This window comes from Gekko japonicus, unplaced genomic scaffold, assembly GCF_001447785.1.
Source record: "Gekko japonicus isolate JY-2015 unplaced genomic scaffold, Gekko_japonicus_V1.1 scaffold2580, whole genome shotgun sequence".
Lineage (NCBI taxonomy): Eukaryota > Metazoa > Chordata > Lepidosauria > Squamata > Gekkonidae > Gekko > Gekko japonicus.
This window is the reverse complement of record NW_015169257.1, coordinates 93,984-116,121: the sequence shown is the minus strand read 5'-3', so window position 1 is coordinate 116,121 and position 22,138 is coordinate 93,984. Positions and strand designations below refer to the sequence as shown.

Below are 22,138 nucleotides of genomic sequence, written 5' to 3'. Positions count from 1 at the left end.
AGGGGAGGGGAGGAAGAAAGAAAGAAAGAGAGAGAGAGAGAGAGAGAGAGAAAGAAAGAAAGAAAGAAAGAAAGAAAGAAAGAAAGAAAGAAAGAAAGAAAGAGAACAGTATTGACAGGGAGGTTTCATATTTTAAGAAAAACTCTTATCATGCGAAATACCGGCCTGGATGAATCACAAACCGGAATTAAGATTGCTGGGGAAAACATCAACAACCTCAGATATGCAGTCGATACCACTCTAATGGCAAAAAAGTGAAGAGGACCTCAAGAGCCTCTTGCTGAGGCTGAAAGAGGAGAGCACAAAAGTTGCCTTCAAACTCAACATCAAAAAAACTAAGAGCATGGCATCCGGCCCCATCACTCCTTGGCAAATAGAAGGAGAAGTCGTGGAAGTAGTGACAGACTTCACGTTCCTGGGATCCAAGATCACTGCAGACAGTGACTGCAGCTATGAAATTAAAAGACGCCTGCTCCTTGGGAGGAAAGCGATGCCAAACATAGACAGCATAATAAAAAGTAGAGACATCACACTGCCAACCAAAGTCCGCATGGACAAAGCAATGGTATACCCAGTAGTTATGTATGGCTGCGAGAGTTGGACTATAAGGAAGGCCAAGTGCCAAAGAATAGATGCTTTCCAAATTATGGTGTTGGAGAAGACTCTTGAGAGTCCCTTGGACTGCAAGGAGATCAAATCAGTCAATCCTAAAAGAAATCAACCTTGAATGATCCCTAGAAGGCCAGATACTGAAGCTGAAGCTCAAATACTTTGGCCACCAAATGAGAAGGGAGCACTCACTGGAGAAGACCCTGATGCTGGGAAAGACTGAAAATCAAAGAAGACGGGGATGGCAAAGGATGGGATGGATAGACAGTGAGTGTTATCGATGAAACAAACATGAAATTAAGCGAACTCCAGAGGATGGCGGAAGACAGGAGGGCCTGGCGTGATCTGGTCCATGGGGTCGCGAAGAGTCGGACTCGACTGTGCGACTGAACAACAACAACAAAAACCAACTCTTATCTCATGAACCTTTCTGCAAATCTCAACACTAAATAGGGCAAATATTTATATGAATATCAGTCATAAACTACTTTGGACATCTACATTTACCTGCTCCAAATGGAAGGAATGCTTCGTTCTCCACAAACTGTCCATCCTTGTCCAAAAAATGATTTGGGTTGAACTTTTCAGGGGTCTCCCATTTCTTAGGATCAAGAAGAACAGACCGGAGATCTGTAATAACAGTGGCCCCCTGAAAAAAAGAAACTGTTTGCTTTAGATGCATCCAGACCATCTCATTTGCTCATGAAGGAATAAGTGTACAGTTGTACCAGTGAACCCCACAACTCAACTTGAACAGGTTTGCCAACAACCTGGAGGAAATGTGTCCTGTCTATTTAACAGAGGTTTAATATGTAGAAATTGGCAAGTAGAGGTTCTTAGGGCATGGAGGTAAGCAATATTAAGCCTCTATTAAGGCAGCTTAAATGTTTTTCTCTAGGTTGTTGGCAACCTTGGCTTTGATGCTGTTAAGTCTGTCTGGAGAGAGCCGGGAGGATTGTGAAAAAAGCTGAACTCCCATGAATTGCAAGGTAAAGGTAAAGGTTCCTTTGCTCGAAAGCCAGTCGAATCCGACTCTAGGGTTGCGGTGCTCATCTCCGTTTCAAAGCCGAAGAGCCAGCGCTGTCCGAAGACGTTTCTGTGATTGTGCTGCCGGCATGACTAAACACCAAGGCGCACGGAACGCTGTCCCCTTCCCACTGAAGCGGTACCTATTTATCTACTTGCAATTTCTTGCTTTCGAACTGCTAGGTTGGCAGGAGCTGGAACGAGAGACGGGAGCTCACTCCGTCATGCGGCACACTCGGGTCTCGAACTGCTGAACTACCGACCTTCCACAGCCTGCAGTTCAGCGTCTTAACCACTTGAGCCACCACAGCTCCATGAATTGTAGGAGACATGAATTCTCCTCAGTCCTGGCAAACAGCTCACACGCATATGGATTTCAAATAACCTTCCTGAAACATAGATCCAGGTGGTCAGCCGTGTTGGTCTGAAGCAGTAGAACAAATTTAGAGTCCAGCGGCACCTTTAAGACCAATAAAGGTTTATTCAAGGTGTGAACTTTCGTGTGTATGCACACTTCCTCAGATAGATTGAAATGGAAATAGAACAGCCATACAGTCTTGAAAGCTAAGCAGGGCCGAGCCTGGCAAGTACTTGGATGGGAGACCTCCAGGGAATTCCAGGGCCATGACACAGAGGCAGGCAATAGCAAGGCACCTCTCTGAACATCCCTTGCCTCCAAGCCCCACTAGGGGTCGCCAGAAGTCAACCACAACTTCTAAGCATACACACGCAAACACAAAATGCCAAAGAAAAGTAAAAGGAACACAGTGAAGACCCCCCTGCTGTGGGGGCAGCTGTGGCCAAAGCAACATTTAAAAATAACTGCACAGCCAATCAGAAGCCTTGCTGGGCAAAAGCCCTACCTGGCCACACCCATTTGCCCAAAAACACTTGGTGGCCATTGGGTATCCCTGTTCTAGTGGTTACTAGTTTTATTATAGGAATCACATCCTTATTGTAGCAGAATGTAACAGCCCAAGAGGGCACCGTTATAATGGAATAAAATTGTAGTTCACTTCAGTAATTAGGTAAAGGTAAAGGTTCCCTTGCTCGAAAGCCAGTCAAATCCGACTCTAGGGTCGCGGTGCTCATCTCCGTTTCAAAGCCAAAGAGCCAGCGCTGTCCGAAGACGTTTCCGTGGACATGTGGCCGGCATGACTAAACACCAAGGCGCATGGAACGCTGTTACCTTTCCACCGAAGTGGTACCTATTTATCTACTTGCAATTTCTTGCTTTCGAACTGCTAGGTTGGCAGGAGCTGGAACTAGAGACGGGAGCTCACTCCGTCATGCGGCAACTCGGGTCTCGAACTGCTGAACTACCGACCTTCCACAGCCTGCAGTTCAGCGTCTTAACCACTTGAGCCACCGCAGCTCCCTCAGTAATTAGGTACCATCTGCTTTTACTACATTTGCTACTACATTTGATTCTACTATCTGTATTCTTTATCGTATACCTTGCCGTAGATAGTTTATTGTTCTCAGTATTCTCTAATTCTGTAACTCCTAGTCCTATTGCATTGTTCACTGGCTGCTCTATGCTGTCTCAGCGAGAAAGGGAAATTATAAGTAAGTAAATAAATAACACTGTTCTGTTACCTTTGGAATGAAAAACCCAAAAATGTTCACATCCTTTGAGCATTGTCTGGGGACTCCAAACAATAAGATATATCTGGAACGTTGGATCTCATGAATCACAGCATTGGTGTACGGCACTTTCCTCCGATCTTGGTAGGAAAAAAATTCAGAGGAACCAAAAGCATTGTCTATCTCCTTCTGGACTTTTTCTAAGGGAAACAAAACCAGAGTTTTATTTGGGACACTCTACTGGGCAAATTTTGAAAGACAATGGACTTTTCCACATGCTCATTTTCCTTGCTTGTGAGTTTTTGTTGCTTTGGGGGTTTTTTCTTTCTGTTGTGCACAAATTTTGCTCCATCTAGTGGTTGATTCGATATTATGCAGAGAATAGTTACAAGAATGGGCAGAGTAATAAGACCAATGAAAAAAGAAAAAAGAACTGTGACAATTTAGTGCTTGGTACTATATTCATAAAGCATAATATACAATAACAGAAAATAAGTAATATATATAGTGAATGTAGACAGTGGTCTCCGGAATGGAGTGACTTTTTGACAATGATCTTCCTTGTTCAGAAGAAGAAGGGGTTCAACTTCAAGAGGGAACTGGTCTTTGGTATTGCTCTCTCCTTTTTGAGACACTCGAGCTCCTGTGAATAAGACTCGCATTGCTATGGCTTGCCCAAGGTCATCCAGCCAGGTGCAAGTGGAGGAGTGGGGAATCAAACCCGGCTCTCCCAGATTAGAGTCCGCACACTTAACCACTACACCAAACTGGCTCATATCAGAGATATGTGGTATCTCTGGACTTTCTCATATTTTTTTTAAGAATCCCCGGAGGGATATTTTTTATTTTGCAAATACTACAAAAACTACAAAGAAATATTAGGGAAGGGACTACAACTAAGGATAAAGGAAAGCAAACCACACTAAACTAAAACCCCAAGTGGAGGAGATCTTTTCACTGTTAGTAAAAATGTTAGTACTATAAGTGTTAATATCACAATATACTTGAAGAGTTCTTGCTTATAACAATTCACTATTTATGTGTTATTTTATTAGTTGTTATGAGAGAAATCTCAGATCATCTTCTTGTTCTTTGCTTCAAAAGGCCATTTTCCAAGTCCTTCTGCCTTTACTTCGGCTTTCTGTCTCTAAAATCGTATACCACTCTGGCGGGTCCTGCACCCTTTTCTGCCGCAGAGTCCTCTTCTGTTCCAGAGGTTGCAGAGTTGGACTTTCTCATCGTGGTATTACATTTGAGGTGTGTGTCATCTGCAATGTGGGATGAAAGCTTCAAATAATTGTAGAATAGAGCATGAGTCCAGTAACGCCTTGAAGACTAACAAGATTTGTGGCAGGGTATGAGCTTTTGCGAGTCACTGCTCACTTCTTCAGAACTGACTCACTTCTTCAGCAGTGGCTCACGAAAGTTCATTTTTGTTGTTGTTGTTCAGTTGCACAGTCGAGTCCGACTCTTCGCGACCCCATTGACAAGATCTCGCCAGCCCTTCCGGTCTTCCACCGTCCTCTGAAGTGTGCTCAATTTCATGTTCATTGCATCTATGACACTGTCTAACCATCTCATCCTTTGCCGTCCCCGTCTTCTTTGACCTTCAGTCTTTCTCAGCATCAGGGTCTTCTTCTCCAGGGAGTGCTCCCTTCTCATTGGGTGGCCAAAGTATTTGAGCTTCAGTTTCATTATCTGGCCTTCCAGGGAACAGTCAGGGTTGATTTCTTTTAGGATTGACTGATTTGATCTTCTTGCAGTCCAAGGGACTCTCAAGAGTCTTCTCCAGCACCATAGTTCAAAAGAATCTATTCTTCGGCGCTCGGCCTTCCTTATAGTCCAACTCTCGCAGCCATACATGACTACTGGAATACCATTGCTTTGACCATGCGGACTTTTGTTGGCAGGGTGATGATCACGAAAGTTCATACCCTGCCACAAATCTTGTTAGTGTTCAAGGTGCTATTGGACCCTTGTTCTTTTCTATTACTACAGACGGGCTACCCATCTTGATCCATCTTCAAATAACTGTAGTCCGATAGTTAACTTTTTCTCTTAAAGTATTAAAGGGTTGGGAAATACCTGGACGTTATGGGGGTGGAGCCAGGAGAGGGCAGGGTTTGGGGAGGGGAGGGGCCTCAGCAGGGTATAATGCCATAGAGTCCTCCCTCCAAGGCAGCCATTTTCCTCAGGGGAATGGGTCTTGGTCTTCTGGTGAAAAAATGTAATAACAGAAGATCTCCAGGTGCCACCTGGAGGTGGCACCACCACACAACAGTTTCTTACCTTGAACATCTGGATAATTTGCCATGAGGAGGAACGCCCAGTAAAGGGTGGTGGTGGTTGTTTCTGTGCCTGCGGCAAACAGGTCTGCAATGCACTGCACTAGGTTCTCCTCATTGTAGGTAGAAGTGGGGTCCCTCTTGCTCTGTTACAGTCAGTAGGAAAAGTAAAAACAGGGTTTACAGTGAATTTTAAGCCTTTTGCTGTTCTTGTCAAAGCACTGTTCAATCAACAGTGACCGAACAGTAAAATCTGAACATTGGAGAGCCAGCGCGGCACAGTGGTTAAGAGCTGTGTAGACTCTAATGGGAAAGATTGAAGGTCAAAGAAGATGGGGACGGCAAAGGATGAGATGGTTAGACAGTGAACAAGATCTTCCTCTTGTTGTAGTGCTGTAAGAAGTAGAGAATAATATATTTTTAACAGATTTATTTATATTTTTCCAACATACCCTCGAAGAGGGGAGTACATACAACAAATTACCCCAACAAAATTTAATACAACAAAATTTTTGGAGTCATATACGGATATTAACATAGTTTGTCATTATTGTTATCTATCCATTTATAGAACTTTTCCCATCTACCGGTAAACAACGCATCATCTCTATTGTGTAATATCATTGTCAACTTATCCATTTCTACCGCCTCTAATATCTTATAGAAGTAGAGAATAATATTTGATTTTATCCACAAAACATCTCCTTGTGGGTATTTTCTTCATTTTCCACATTTTAGCCAACGTCAGCCTGCAAGAAGTAATGACGTACAATCCAACCACTCAGTATTTTTTAGGAATAGAAACTGTGTAATTCAACAACAATAACTCTAGTATTATTTCAATTTTATACCATCCCATTTAAGTGCACTATCACTACTTCTTCACCTACAGAGTTATTATTAATACGTGGAATTCACTACCGCAGGAAGTGGTGGCAGCTACAAACATAGACAGCTTCAAGAGGGGATTGGATAAACATCTGGCGCAGAGGTCCATCAGTGACTATTCACTACAAGGTCCAGATAATGAAACTGAAGCTCAAATACTTTTGTTAGCCGAATTGCTCTTTAGGAGAGACAATTGGAACAGTTTAATAATCGGGATTCAGATCAAGTGTATACGCAGGATGGGCTAAGCCGTTACGCTTCAATGAAGAGACGAGACAGAAGTTTAAACAAATCTCTCTTTACTGAATATGTTGTTCAGACACACAAGAATAATAATAAAACCACTCAGGCATACAAGGACTAAGAAAACAAGGTAGATCACAGCACAGTCGCATTAGCAGGAATATCGTTGGTGGGAAATATTTACCTATGTCGCGGCTCAGCTCCGAAACTTCCAGCAGGATGGGAGGGCGGAAGGGATAGAAAATGGGGTAGAAACACGTGAATCCAGACGAGCCAGGAACACGTGGATTGACCTTAGCTGCAGACTAAGGCAAAGCGGTTATCGGGGATTTGGTATAGCAAGTGGGACAAGAGAGGTTTTAGCAGACAGGAAGAGGTCGTTGGTATGAAGAAGGGGGAGCTCTCTCTTGGCTCTGTGCAAGATGTTTTAAGGTCTCGGCTGCGAGGGGAGGGGGTGGGCTCAAACGGATTACCAGGTAGCCCGACCCCTAAGGTCAGTGATTGGGTATGATGTCAATATTCAATCTATCGATTAACTAAAGGGGAGGTGTCCGGGCGGGGGGTGAGAGGTACTAGTTGTGTATCAGCATTATGTATCCGATACAGTATGTAAAATGATGTACCTTGCACACATATATATTAGGGATTAAAAACTGCACAACATGTAAACAAGACACAAACCAATCTCCAAAACCAGAAAGGGTTGATGAAAATATAAACATATATCAAAAGAAAATAGAATGAATATTCACTGATCTAAAAGAAACAACCACCAAATAAGAAGGGAGCACTCACTGGAGAAGACCCTGATGCTGGGAAAGATTGAAGGTCAAAGAAGATGGGGACAGCAAAGGATGAGATGGTTAGACAGTGTCATAGATGCAACGAACATGAAATTGAGCAAACTTCAGAGGACGGTGGAAGACAGGAAGGCCTGGCGTGATCTGGTTCATGGGGTCACGAAGAGTCGGACTCGACTGTGCAACTGAACAACAAGACTCTAATCTGGAGAACCAGGCTGGATTTCCCACTTTGCCATGGAAGCGTCTTTATTCAGCCATTTGAAACATATAGGCGCTTTCACACATGCTACATTATGCCATTTCAATCCACTTCGGCGACTGTTTGCAAGTGGATTTTGTCATTTCACACAGTGAAATCCAGCTGCAAAGTGCATTGGACGTGGACTGAAAGAGCGTTATCTAGCGTGTGTGAAAGTGCCCTATGACCTTTACACAGAGCGAGTACTTATCGCCCCCTCTTGCCTACCAGCAAACTGCAATGCCAGAGGCCATCCCACTAGAATATAAGAACATAAGAGAAGCCAATGCTGGATCAGGCCAATAGCCCATCTAGTCCAACACTCTGTGTCACACAGTGGCCAAAAACACCAAGTGCCATCAGGAGGTCCAGCAGTGGGGCTAGGACACCAGAAGCCCTCCCACTGTTGACCCACCCACCCCAGCACCAAGAATACAGAGCATCACGTGCCCCAGCCTGAGAGTTCCTATCTATACCTTGTGACTAATAGCCATGGATGGACCTCTGCTCCATATGCTTATCCAATTCCCTCTTGAAGCTGTCCATGCTTGTAGCCGCCGCCACTTCCTGTGGCAGAACCTGAAAGGAAAATCTTGCCACCAGCCCCTGAGTTAGCTGCTAGGCTTCTACCAGGCTCGTCTGGAACCCAGACCTGTAGCCCCTCAGGACCTGGGCCGAGGTGGCACAAAGGTGGTGAAGTGCGAGACTGGCTGCGCACAACCTTCTTGTAGGTCTAGAGCAGAGTGCTGAGAATAGTACCTCCTCGCAGAATCCTGGCCAATGCATGACACAGCCTCAGGAACACCAGCACCTGCCGGCAGTGCAGCTGGGCCCGCTTACCTCCCAAACAGTCCACCAAGCATAAGCCTTGTGTTACCAGCTCCAGCTCTGACTAGCCCCAGGCCCCCAAGGATCCGATACCACTTGAGGATACCTGACTGGGACTGACTGAAGAGTACAGGACAGTGCCGTTGGGGCCAGGGAAAGGTCAGCAGACAGTGGGGGGTGCTATGAGCCCAGGCAGTGGGAGAGCACACAGAAGGGTTGCCAGCTCTGGCTTGGAACTAGGGGTGTGCACCTATCTATCTATCTATCTATCTATCTATCTATCTATCTATCTATCTATATCTATATCTATATCTATATCTATATCTATATATGAATTTTTCAGGTTAGGATCTACCGAACCTGAAAAAATTCGGTATTTGCTGATATTCCCGAATCCCAGTAATAATATGATATTGGGGTTTGGGAATTATTGGACTAGCCGAATTTATTCAGCTCAATTATACCCTAAGGGACTGTCCCCATAGGGCATAATAATCCCCCCTTGAAGGGGGAGTCTGATAGCTGAAGTAAAGACAAATTGCCTTCCCCTCAATGAAAGGAGCGTGCCACCTTTGCGGCGTGACTCCAGGGAGGTTTAAAGCTTCAATCCACCCTGGAGTCACGCCACAGAGGCGCCACACTCCCTTCATTGAAGGGAAGGCAATTTGCCTTCCATTCAATGATGGGAGCCAGCTGCCCCCCGAGTTAGCCCACCCGCCGAAGCGGGCGACTGGGGGAAAGCTTAGAGACAGCCCACCCACCAAGGCAGGCAAGCCAGGGAAGGCCCTAGGAGGAGCGGGGAGGCATCCAAATGCCTCCCCATGCCTTCACTGACCCATCCACTGGAGTGGGCGAGCCATGGAAGGCCTGGAGCTAGCCCCCCAGCCTTCCCAGCCCGCCTGCTGAAGCAGGCAATCTGGGGAAGGCCCAGAGCCAGCCCCCCCAGCCTTACCGGTCCACCTGCCAAAGTGGGCAAACCGGGGAAGGCCTGGAGCCAGCCCCTCCAGCCTTCCCTGGCCTGCACGCCAACATGGGGAAGGCCCTAGAAGGAGTGAAGAGGCATTTAACTGCCTCAACGTGCCTTCCTCGGCCCGCCAGCCAAAACGGGTGAGCCGGGGAAGGCCTGGAGCCAGCCCCTCAGCCTTCCCTGACCCGGCCACCAAGGCAGGCAAGCCAGGGAAGACCCTAGAACCTCCTGGCCCCACTGGTGAACCTCCTGATGGCACTGGTATTTCTGGCCACTGTGTGACACAGAGTGTTGGACTGGATGGGCCTTTGGCCTGATCCAACATTGGCATCTCTTATGTTCTTATGTTCTCCCTGTGCCTTCCCGGCCTGCCCGCCGAAGCAAGTGGGCCAGGGAAGGACTGGAGTGAGCCCCCCCTTCCCTGGTCCACCCGCCACGAGCCAGAGAAGGCCTGGAAAGAACAGAGAGGTATTTTAAATACCTCCCCATGCTTTCTCCAGCCCACCGCCTTCTGTGGCTCATGCTGCCTTCACGGCACAACTCCCCAGCAAGGGAAGGTATTTAAAGTTTAAATACCTTCCCTTGGCCAGGGAATCACTCCGCTGAGGTGGCACCAACCCCAGAAGCAAGGGAAAGTGTTTTAAGTTAAAACACGTTCCCTTCCTTTTTTTTTTTTTGGTAAACAAATTTTTTATTTTCTCAGGAATACAACATATAAAACATTTCATTCTATCAATTGTCTACCCCATTCCCAGTTCCTCCCCTCCCTCCAATGGCTTCCCACAATGCTTCCACCCCTGCTCCAAATTACTTCATATCATCAACAATATCAGTTTTTCATCATTACAATCTAAAGATAACATCGTTTAACTTAATATTGATCTAAACATATTAACACGTTCCCTTCCTCACCCAGCAAAGGGGTTTCCCGAATGGATGCCAAATATACGGCATCCATTCGAGGAATTGCTGTTCAGCCAGCAGAATCAGATTAGAGAATCTAATTCGGCTTTCGGCGGGCCCGAATAATGCCAAATAAGCTTTATTCATTTTGTTTTTCAATTCGTCTGAACCGAATGCAGATCCCTAGTTGGGACATATGTGGAGATTTGGAGGGTGGAGCTTGGGGAAGTCAGTGTTTGGGAAGGACCGGAGCAGGATTTAATGCCATAGAGTCTATCCTCCAAAGCAGCCATATTCTCTAGGGGAGCTGATCTTGGTTGGCTGGAGATCAATTGTAATAGCAGGCAATCTCCAGGAGCCACTTGGAGGGTCACAACCCTAGCACACAGGCAGATGAGAAGCCTGTGGGTGGGAGGGAAAGGACTTCATGAACTAGTGGAGGGCAGAGGAGTTACCTCCAATTTGCAGCTCCTCCATGTGAAGCAAGAGATCACTACAGAAGTGGGAATGGTGCCTCCCCAAAAAATTTAAGACTACATTCTTACTGTTACAAGTACAGCAACAAAAAGGCTGACCGCACAGTTGGTAATGGAGATTCTTCTTTCTTCTTGATCCCTAGAAGGAAATCACCTGAATACATTAATGATTGTTAGTAAATAGGATCCAGTTTCCTGGGCTTTCTCTCCATTGGCTTTCTGCCAGGTTCCCTTCCAGGCCAGTCTAAACAATAGCACACAAGATAAACACATTCACCCTATAATGACTGAATTTAGACCTTGCAGCACTCATATTTCCAACAAATAGTCCTTCACACTCAGCTCTATACATTCAGTATACTTCAGGAGTATGAGTCCCAACAACATCTTAAACCACATTAAAAAAATAGATAGTATTACATATTTAGTAACCCAGGACAGTGTACATGGTTCCCACTCATTTTTCCTCAGAGCGTTTCTGTGAGGTTGGTTAGGCTGGGAGAGAGTAAATACCCCAATACTTACTTTCCCCATCTGAAGTAGATAGTAATCGATGAAATCACGTGGCTCGTGCACCGCCTCATGCACTCTATGCCTTTGTATCTCCTTCATTGCAAAGTCAGCTACAAAATCGCGGGCAGCAATGGACCTCTTGTGAGGTCCTGGGAGATGTTTCATGATCCATGGGAATAGGTCATACAGCTACAGGCAAGAAAAAAAGGAACAGCCCTGTAACTACCACAAGGAAGTTCTGCAATAGAACCCATAAATCAAAGTCCTTTGGTTCCCGCTTCACAAAGTCTCAATTTTTTGTTTTCCTGAAAAGCATCTTTGGGATGCTTTGGAGGATAAATTGTGGGGAATGGAATGCTTAAACATACACACGAGTGTGTCTTATCCTATTATTTGTCTGCTCAGCATATCACCTCCTCCAAACAGCTTCTCTCTTCCCATCATTAAAAAAGAAGAAGAGAAGAAGAAGAGAAGAAATTGGATTTATACCCCGCCCTTCACTACCCAAAGGAGTCTCAGAGTGGCTTACAAACTCCTTTCCCCTCCCCTCCCCACAACAGAAACCCTGTGAGGTAGGTGGGGCTGAGAGAGCTCTGACAGAAACTGCTCTTTTTCAAGAACAGCTCTTATCAGAACTATGGCTTGCCCAAGGTCATCCAGCCAGGTGCAAGTGGAGGAGTGAGGGAATCAAACCCAGTTCTCCCAGATTAGAGTTCGCGCACTTAACCACTACACCAAACTTAACCACTACACCAAGAACATATCCCACTACCCGCCATCACTCTCCTTCAACCAGTTTCAGCCTCTGGTGAGTCTCCTTCTCTGGCTAATGAAAGCTGCCGTACTTTTAGGTGGTCATTATCAGCAGCGGCAGGAGAGGTTCTTGGGGGAGGAGATCTCACCAGCCCTTTCAGTAGCCACCTGTTATTCCAGCCATGGCTTGCTGGTACTGATGGCTGTTCTGGCCAATGGCAGGCCATGGGGAAAATACCCCTGCCCTGGATATACCTAGTAGGTCATGCATAGCAGCTGGAAGTTGGCATATCTCTGCTCCTCGACACATGTGTTGTGGTGTTCTACAAAGCCCTGTTTTATTCCCTGTGTTTTCAGTATCTTCACGAACCTCCTGGGAGAGGTCGTCCAGACATTTGGAGTGAGATGGGACCAAAATCCAAATAAGATACACTGCAGGCATTTTTAGGGGGGTTAGTTGGGGTTTCATCTTGGATGTTTTATATATTGTGATTTATAAGCCACCTCGAGCCACAAGGAAGGGCAAGGCATAAATATTTAAATAAACAAACAAAGAAATTACGCTTAGCTTTATTTTTGCCTTTCCCATTGTCTGGGTGCAACTATGGCCGTTCTGAATGGCTAATAAACGGAATCCAGATAAATAAATGCACGTATGGGTGGTTAATCAGATCAAGTATGTGGGATGACACCCAGCTCTGTTAATGGATGGCCATCCGTTCTCTCCCCCTCATGGATCACTGCCTTGTCGTGGCGAGGGGGCTTGCGCAGTTCAATGAAGCTGTGGGCTATGCCGTGAAGGGCCACCCAAGACGGACAGGCCACAGCAGAGAACTCAGACCAAGCGTGATCCACCTGGAGAAGGAAATGGCAACCCACTCCAGTATGTTTGCCAAGAAAACCCCATGGACAGTATCAAAAGGCTAAAAGATATGACGCCGGAAGATGAGCCCCTCAGGTCGGAAGGTGTCCAATATGCTACTGAGGAAGAGCAGAGGACAAGTACAAGTAACCCCAGAAAGAGTGAAGCGGCTGGGCCAAAGCCGAAAGGACGCTCAGTTGTGGATGTGTCTGATGGTGAAAGGAAAGTCCGATGCTGCAAAGAACAATACTGCATAGGAACCTGGAATGTAAGATCTATGAATCAAGGTAAGCTTGACGTGGTCAAAAATGAGATGGCAAGACTGAACATCGATATCCTAGGAATCAGTGAACTAAAGTGGACAGGAATGGGCGAATTTAACTCAGAAGACCATTATATCTACTACTGTGGCCAGGAATCTCGTAGAAAAAATGGTGTGGCCTTTATAGTCAACAAGAGAGTGCAAAAGGCAGTACTGGGATACAATCTCAAAAATGACAGAATGATTTCTGTCCGATTCCAAGGCAAACCATTCAACATCACAGTAATCCAAGTCTATGCCCCAACCACTGATGCAGAAGAGGCTGAAGTGGACCGGTTCTATGAAGACCTACAACACCTCCTAGAACTAACACCAAAAAATGATGTCCTCATCATCATAGGGGACTGGAATGCTAAAGTAGGAAGTCAAAAGGTAACTGGAATAACAGACAAGTTTGGCCTTGGAAAGCAAAATGAAGCAGGGCAAAGGTTAACAGAGTTTTGTCAAGAGAACACACTGGTCATAGCGAACACCCTTTTCCAACAACCTAAGAGGCGACTCTACACATGGACATCACCAGATGGGCAACACCGAAATCAGATTGACTATATAATTTGCAGTCAAAGATGGAGAAGCTCTATCCAGTCAGTAAAAACAAGACCTGGAGCTGACTGTGGTTCAGATCATGAGCTACTCATTGCAAAATTCAGACTTAAACTGAAGAAAATTGGGAAAACCACGAGGCCATTCAGGTTTGACCTAGATCGCATCCCTGATGAATATACAGTAGAGGTGAAGAATAGATTCAAGGGTCTGGATTTGATAGATAGAGTGCCTGAAGAACTATGGACAGAGGTTCGTGACATCGTACAGGAGGCAGCAATCACCACCATACCAAAGAAAAAGAAATGCAAGAAAGCAAAATGGCTTTCTGATGAGGCTTTACAAATAGCAGAGGAAAGAAGGAAAGCGAAAGGCAAAGGCGAAAAGGAAAGATTTACCCAACTGAACGCAGATTTCCAGAGAACAGCAAGGAGAGATAAGGAGGCCTTCCTGAATGAACAGTGCAAAGTAATAGAAGAAAACAATAGAATGGGAAGGACTAGAGATCTCTTCAAGAAAATTGGAGAAATCAAGGGAGCGTTCCATGCAAAGCTGGCCATGATAAAGGACAAAAACGGTAGGGACCTAACAGAAGCAGAAGAGATTAGGAAAAGATGGCAAGAATACACAGAAGAACTATACAAGAAAGACCTCAATGTCCTTGACAAACACGACGGTATAATCACTGACCTTGAGCCAGACATCCTGGAATGTGAAGTTAAATGGGCCTTAGAAAGCATTACTAACAACAAAGCTAGTGGAGGTGATGGTATTCCAGCTGAGCTATTCAAAGTCTTAGAAGATGATGCTGTTAAAGTTCTGCACTCCATTTGCCAGCAAATTTGGAAAACGCAACAGTGGCCACAGGATTGGAAAAGATCAGTATACTGACACTGTCTAACCATCTCATCCTTTGCCGTCCCCGTCTTCTTTGACCTTCAATCTTTCCCAGCATCAGGGTTTTCTCCAGTGAGTGCAAACATGTCTTTCAAATGCCGGGAAAGATGCCTGGCTTTAAAGTTTGATGCGAACGTATCAAGCAAGCTAGTACTGTGAAAGGGTCATTATGGCTCCTGATTCTGCCACTTTCTCCAGATACTTGGTGACATATCTCTGCAGGTCTGCTATTGGTTCACTGACTTCAGCCTTTGAGAAGTTCCTGGTGGTGATGCACTGTGCTAAAACTGATGCTGCTTTTGGAAGAGCAGTTCTTCAGAGCCTGTTTCTTCAAGACGACCTGCAGATAACATCAGGTACATGGCTCCCTAGTCATCAAATCACCGCAGACTGTGACTGCAGCCATGAAATTAAAAGACGCCTGCTCCTTGGGAGGAAAGCGATGGCGAACCTAAACAGCATGATAAAAAGTAGAGACATCACCCTGCCAACAAAAGTCCGCATGGTCAAAGCAATGGTATTCCCAGTAGTCATGTATGGCTGCGAGAGCTGGACTATAAGGAAGGCCGAGCGCCGAAGAATAGATTCTTTTGAACTATGGTGCTGGAGGAGACTCTTGAGAGTCCCTTGGACTGCAAGAAGAACAAATCAGTCAATCCTCAAAGAAATCAACCCTGACTGTTCCCTGGAAGGCCAGATAATGAAACTGAAGCTCAAATACTTTGGCCACCAAATGAGAAGGGAGCACTCACTGGAGAAGACCCTGATGCTTGGAAAGATTGAAGGTCAAAGAAGACGGGGACGGCAAAGGATGAGATGGTTAGACAGTGTCATCGATGCAACGAACATGAAGTTGAGCCAACTTCAGAGGACGGCAGAAGACCGGAAGGCCTGGAGAGAGCTCGTCCATGGGGTCGCGAAGAGTCGGACTCGACTGTGCGACTGAACAACAACAACAATCCGTTCTCTGCCCCTGACACTCCGGATGAGTGTCAGCTATGCTGCCATGGGGGTTGGGATGGTCAGGCAGCGTCAGTGTAATTGCTCTTGCATTCCTTTCTGTGCTTCACGCTGAAACGCTTATCTGTAAAGACATGCAGGTGGGAGTTGTGGTGTCTGCCTTTTCCAGGGAGCCGTGGGAGAATACGAGTTCCCAGCTTCGGCTAGCAACAGTTAGCAAGCTTTATCCCGCGCGGGGTGTGTGTGTGTGCCTAATTGGCCAGCACAGTGGGGGAGGCATACGAATACCCTATATCTTATTATGTCCAAGGGGCGACTGCCATTCTTAACAGTGACTATGTTAATGTATCTATAGCGCTTCAATAAAAGTATTACCTTTCCTGAAAGCGTGTACTACGTTGTTGGCTGTGGGTTCTGACAATGAGGCTCTGGCGGCTGTGCCTGGATGGTTGAGAGATCACGGGAGGAAGTGGCATTCCAAAAACAACATCCAGGACAAAAATAACGAAGCGTCAATAAAGATAAGTTGCAAAAACATTTACTGTAGTAATTTCTGTAGAAAATTTTCTTCCGTTATCGCTCACACGCTAACGAATACTGCACAATGAACAATTCGTTTCGCAATATTTGCTTTATCTGAGTGTGTAGCAATCCCAATTCTTATAAATTACTACTTATCAACTCTTGAAGGAAACATTCCATGTTATCTCTCTAAGAACAGAACCCCAAGGTCTTCACAATGTATTAGCTGGATGTTTGGCTTTGAGAATCCAGTTGATACATTGTGAAGACCTTGGGCTCTGTTATTAGAGAGTCAACATGGAATGTTTCCTTCAAGAGTTGATAAGTAGTAATTTATAAGAATTGGGATTGCTACACACTCAGATAAAGCAAATATTGTGAGATGAATTGTTCATTGTGCAGTATTCGTTAGCGTGTGAACGATAACAGAAGAAAATTTTCTACAGAAATTACTACAGTAAAAGTTTTTGCAACTTATCTTTATTGACTCTTAGTTATTTTTGTCAACAGGTTAGCCAACTGCAGACTTCCATTGGCAGAAAAGATCTGGCCGATGCAGTGCATGTGCTGTGTCTAGATTAGATTAGTACAATGCACTCTAAGTGGGGCTGCCCTTGAAGACTGTCCAGACTTTAAACTCCTAGGAGGTTTGGGACCAGTATGCCTTAAGGACCACAGACTCCCATACAAACCGACCACATAGGGTTAGCAACGCTGGCTTGGGAAATTTCTGGAAAATTCAAGGCAGTGCCTGTGAAGGGCAGAGTTTGGGGAAGGGAGGGAAGTCAGCCGAGATGCGACACTATTATGTCCCGCTTCAGAAAGCTTGAGATTTCTGTACACTTAAAATCAGTTTGAATTCCAGGAGAACTCCAAGGCCTCACCTGGAGGTTGGCAACCCTACTACCTGGCCAGTATTGTCACCTCCTGAGGTTCTGCTTTTGGTGCTCACATCTTATGTGATAAGATGGCTGGCAGTCCAAGAGAGGGCCTTCTCGGTTGTGGCACCATAATTATGTCCCCCTTCCCCCTTAAGCATATTCATCTGTCCACTTCTATTACAACCTTCCATCGGTGGGTAAAGAATTTTATGTTTCGCCTTACATTTCCTCAGTGACCACTCCTGCCTGCCCTAAGTTTTCATTGCTGCTTCTGTGGTTTTCCACAGGTCTTTTAGTTTTAAGGTTTAATTCTGTTTATGATACATATTTAAATGTTAGCCTCCTTGGTGGCCCTGACTGGGCAGAAAGCCAGGATATAAGTTCTGTAAACAAATAAAATTATAAAGAAATAATGTGTTTCAAAACTTCTTGTATCTCAAGAGAACTGGATTGGAGGAAGCACTGATAAATCCTAGGCTTGCCACCTCCAGGAGGGACTTGAAGATCTCCCAATTTTACTCCTGATCTCCTGATGACCGAGATCAGTTCTCCTAGAGAAAATGACTGCTTTGGAGGGTGGATTCTATGGCATTGGAGCATGCTGAGGCCCCTCCCCTCCCAAAACCCCTCCCTCTCCAGGCTCCACCCCCAAAATCACCAGGTATTTCCCAACCTAGAGTTGGCAATATCAGGTGAGTAATTCTGGTATCTACTCAGCAAATATCGTACACACACACACACACACACACACACACACACCAATACTCTTCTCTACGTGCCTCCAAGGACTGGCTATTTTCAGAAAGGGGTATAAATTCATGTTGTGTTCAGATAAAGAAATAGAGATTTAGTTAAATGTTAGAGCCAGTTTGGTGTAGTGGTTAAGTGCGCGGACTCTAATCTGGGAGAACCAGGTTTGATTCCCCACTCCTCCACTTGCACCTGGCTGGATGACCTTGGGCAAGCCATAGTTCTGATAAGAGCTGTTCTTGAAAAAGAGCAGTTTCCGTCAAGAGCTCTCTCAGCCCCACCTACCTCACAGGGTGTCTGTTGTGGGGAGGGGAAGGGAGAGGAGTTTGTAAGCTGCTTTGAGACTCCCTTGGGAAGTGAAGGGCGGGGTATAAGAACATAAGAACATAAGAGACGCCAATGTTGGATCAGGCCAAAGGCCCATCCAGTCCAACACTCTGTGTCACACAGTGGCCAGAAATACCAGTGCCATCAGGAGGTCCAGCAGTGGGGCCAGGACATTAGAAGCCCTCCCACTGTTGACCCCCCCCCAAGCACCAAGAAGACAGAGCATCACTTGCCCCAGAGCCCCTATCTATACCTTGTGGCTAATAGCCACTGATAGACCTCTGCTCCATATGCTTAAAGGGAGAAAAGTACCTCTTTCTTTACCTGCTCTTTCCCATGCATAATCTTATAAACCTCGATCATGTCACCCCTCAGTCATCTTTTCTCCAAGCTAAAGAGCCCTAAGCGCTTTAACCTTTCCTCATAGGGAAAGTGTTCCAACCCTTTTATAATTCGAGTTGCCCTTTTCTGCACTTTTTCCAAAGCTATAATATCCTTTTTAAGGTGTGGTGACCAGAACTGCACACAGTATTCCAAATGAGGTCTCACCATTGATTTATATAGGGGCATTATGATATTGGCTGATCTGTTTTCAATACCCTTCCTAATAATCCCCAGCATAGCATTGGCCTTCTTTATTGCAGTCACACACTGTCTCGACATTTTCAGTGAGTTACCTACTACAAGATCTCTCTCTTGATCAGTCTCTGCCAGTTCAGACCCCATCAATGTGTATTTATATTTAGGATCTTTGGCTCCAATGTGCATCACCTTGCACTTGGCCACATTGAACCCCATTTGCCATGTTGACGCCCACTCGCCCATCCTTGACAGATCCCCTTGGAGTGCCTCACAATCCTCACTGGTTTTCACCACCCTGAACAACTTTGTATCATCCGCAAATTTAGCCATTCACTGCTTACTCCCATCTCCAAATCATTAATGAACAAGTTAAAAAGCAGTGGACCAAGTACTGATCCCTGCGGTACCCCACTGCTTACCACCCTCCACTGAGAAAATTGCCCACCTACACTCACTCTCTGTTTTCTATGAACTAGCCAGTTTTCGATCCATAAAAGGACAAGTTTGAAGTATAAATCCCATCTCTTCTTCTCTTCTTCTTAATGCCAAGGAGTATATTGGATAGGTGAATGTTTGGGAGGGCTTTGGGAGATGAGACAAGTCTGATGCAGTAGGAGAAAAAAAGGCAACTTACAAGATGGTATATGGTTGCTGTACCATCTACAAAAGTCTTTAAGGCATCTCTCAACTTGAGGAATTCTTCATCTCTGAGAGAGTACCGCTGACCAAAGGTCAGAGCACAGATCACGTTAGTGACAGAATTAGTGATGGGTATTGCAGGGTCAAGCGGCTGTCCTGAAAAATAAAATAAGTGGTGCTCATATTAATATTAATTCTGCCTTTCGGGTTAATACTAACAGCACAAGTTTGAAGTTCCAGGATAATTTCTCTTCCCCTTTTTGCTTTATTGAGGCACTGTGTTGGTTGAGAAGTGGTCATCCTTTAAGAGAGCAGTTCATTCTTTTTACAAAATGGTTCGCACACCTGAGAGTTCCTTGAATCTATATATTGTTCTTAGTGGGTTAAACATTGGTGGACACACAACTTATTCCTGAAGAAGTTATTTTATTTTGATTTACTGAGAGAGGATAAAACCTTTAGTGGTTGTCCAATACTAGGCTCAGAACTGTACAACACAAGCCGAGAAGGCTGTATTTAATTTAACACACCAGCAACTGGTGCCTTCAAACCTGGCTTTAGAACATAAGAGACGCCAATGTTGGATCAGGCCAAAGGCCCATCCAGTCCAACACTCTGTGTCACATAGTGGCCAGAAATACCAGTGCCATCAGGAGGTCCACCAGTGGGGCCAGGACACTAGAAGCCCTCCCACCGTTGACCCCCACCCCCAAGCACCAAGAAGACAGAGCATCACTTGCCCCAGAGCCCCTATCTATACCTTGTGGCTAATACCCACTGATGGACCTCTGCTCCATATGCTTATCTACTTCCCTTTTGAAGCCGTCCATGCTTGTAGCCGCCACCACTTCCTGTGGCAGTGAATTCCATGTGTTAATCACTCTTTGGGTGCATTCAGACGGGAGATTTACAACGGAATCTGTGCCGGTTGCAATCGTTGTACTTACCGGCGTTCAGACGGCGAACATCTGTCTTCCCTCCCTAACCGTTGTAAAGCCTTTTAAACCATTGCACTCTGCCACTAGGTTCCCAAGTGGTGGTATCCTGAGTGCAACGGTTGCATTCGCTTAACCCCGCCGTCTGATCGCTCTCCACCGGTATCTAGCCACTTCCGTTCGGAAGCATGAGGCTTCCGATTTTCGGCCGCCATTTTTTTTTAACTAGGCAATGTGCGCTTAAGCGAAGCTTCGCCCTGAGAGTTTGTTAAAAAAAAAAAAAGGTAAGTCCTTACCTTTAAAGTTTAAATGTAATACTGGGTGTTTTGAGCATGCGCAAACATCGCCATTCTGTGGATGGCTGCCTATGCGCATGCACAAACTAAGTAAAAAAAAAAACTCCGATGCCCGCAGCATGTGAGCGGGCATACAGCGATGGGCTCCGCAGAATGGAGGTGAGTGTGATCGCGTTTCAGCCGGCATAAACTGCACCGGTTCCAACCGGTACAGTTTATGCCGTCTGAAACGCCCCGTCTGAACGCACCCTTTGGGTGAAGAAGTACTTCCTTTTATCCGTTCTAAACCGACCGCTCTGCAGTTTCATGGAGTGCCCACAAGTTCTTGTATTGTGAGAAAGGGAGAAAAGTACCTCTTTCCCTGCTCTTTCCCATGCATAATCTTATAAACCTCAATCACGTCACCCCTCAGTCGTCGTTTCTCCAAGCTAAAGAGCCCCAAGTGCTTTAACCTTTCCTCATAGGGAAAGTGTTCCAACCCTTTTATCATTCGAGTTGCCCTTTTCTGCACTTTTTCCAAAGCTATAATATCCTTTTTAAGGTGTGGTGACCAGAACTGCACACAGTATTCCAAATGAGGTCTCATCATTGATTTATGTAGGGGCATTATTATATTGGCTGATCTGTTTTCAATACCCTTCCTATTACTTTCAGCCAAAGCATCTCACTAATAATTTAGAATGGGTTTATGATTTTCCCCTTTCCATATGAAAGGCTTTTTAATGCTTTCCTCGGCATGGGGAATTTTAATATAGATCTCATTGGGTGCATTCAGATGGGGTATTTAAGCCGGTATAGATGCCGGTTAGAATCGGAGTACTTACGCGCGATCACATGCACAACATCTGCCTTCCATCCCCAACCTTTGCCAACCGTCACAAACACCCCTTAAACTGGTGTAGTTTGCCACTAGGTACCCAAATGGTATTTTCCTGAGTGCTCTGGTTCTAGCCGCTTTTTCCCTATCTGATCACTCTCTGCCGGTATAGAGCCACTTCCGTTCAGAAGCCCGAGGCTTCCGCTTTTCATCCACCTTTTTTTTTTAGTAGGTGATGTGCGCTTGGGCGAAGCTTCACCCCGTCATTAATAATAATTTTTAAAAGGTGCCTAGTGTAAGGCTTTAGACGAGTCCGGGACCTCATGGAGGCCAGTTTCAGAGTAAAAATTTAAAGGGACATCTTTGCTTCAGGGCATGCTTTTCAGGTTGGGTTTTTCTGTGCCTGCGCAAAGATCTTCATTATAAGGAAGACTGCCTATGCGCATGCACAAACTGTGTAAAAAAAACCCCAACGCCGACATGCTTTGCTGAGCACCTGAAGTGTGGGCGCCGGGGAGCGATGTAAGAGGTGAGTGTGATCGCGCTTCCCCCGGATCAAATTCATCTAGTTGGAACTGGAGTGGCTTACACCGCTCCCAGCCCACTGTCTGACCGCACCCATAGAGTATTAGAATAGCAGAGTGCACAAATTCCTGGTTTTCTTCCCCAGGGTAGGGGGTTCCTGT

General features: G+C 45.5%; 1 protein-coding gene across 1 annotated transcript in view; it reads right to left on the bottom strand.

Annotated features, from left to right (window-relative positions):
• The window catches only part of LOC107114910 (cytochrome P450 2J2-like), a 37,155-nt gene that overhangs the window by 4,404 nt on the left and 10,613 nt on the right, over positions 1 to 22,138 (bottom strand). The window contains exons 4-8 of the mRNA XM_015416516.1: positions 19,400 to 19,560; positions 11,379 to 11,555; positions 5,512 to 5,653; positions 3,235 to 3,422; positions 1,117 to 1,258 (exon numbers count right to left, since the gene is read on the bottom strand). Coding sequence (XP_015272002.1) covers positions 1,117 to 1,258; positions 3,235 to 3,422; positions 5,512 to 5,653; positions 11,379 to 11,555; positions 19,400 to 19,560 — 810 coding nt within the window. The remainder of the gene's footprint in view (positions 1 to 1,116; positions 1,259 to 3,234; positions 3,423 to 5,511; positions 5,654 to 11,378; positions 11,556 to 19,399; positions 19,561 to 22,138) is intronic.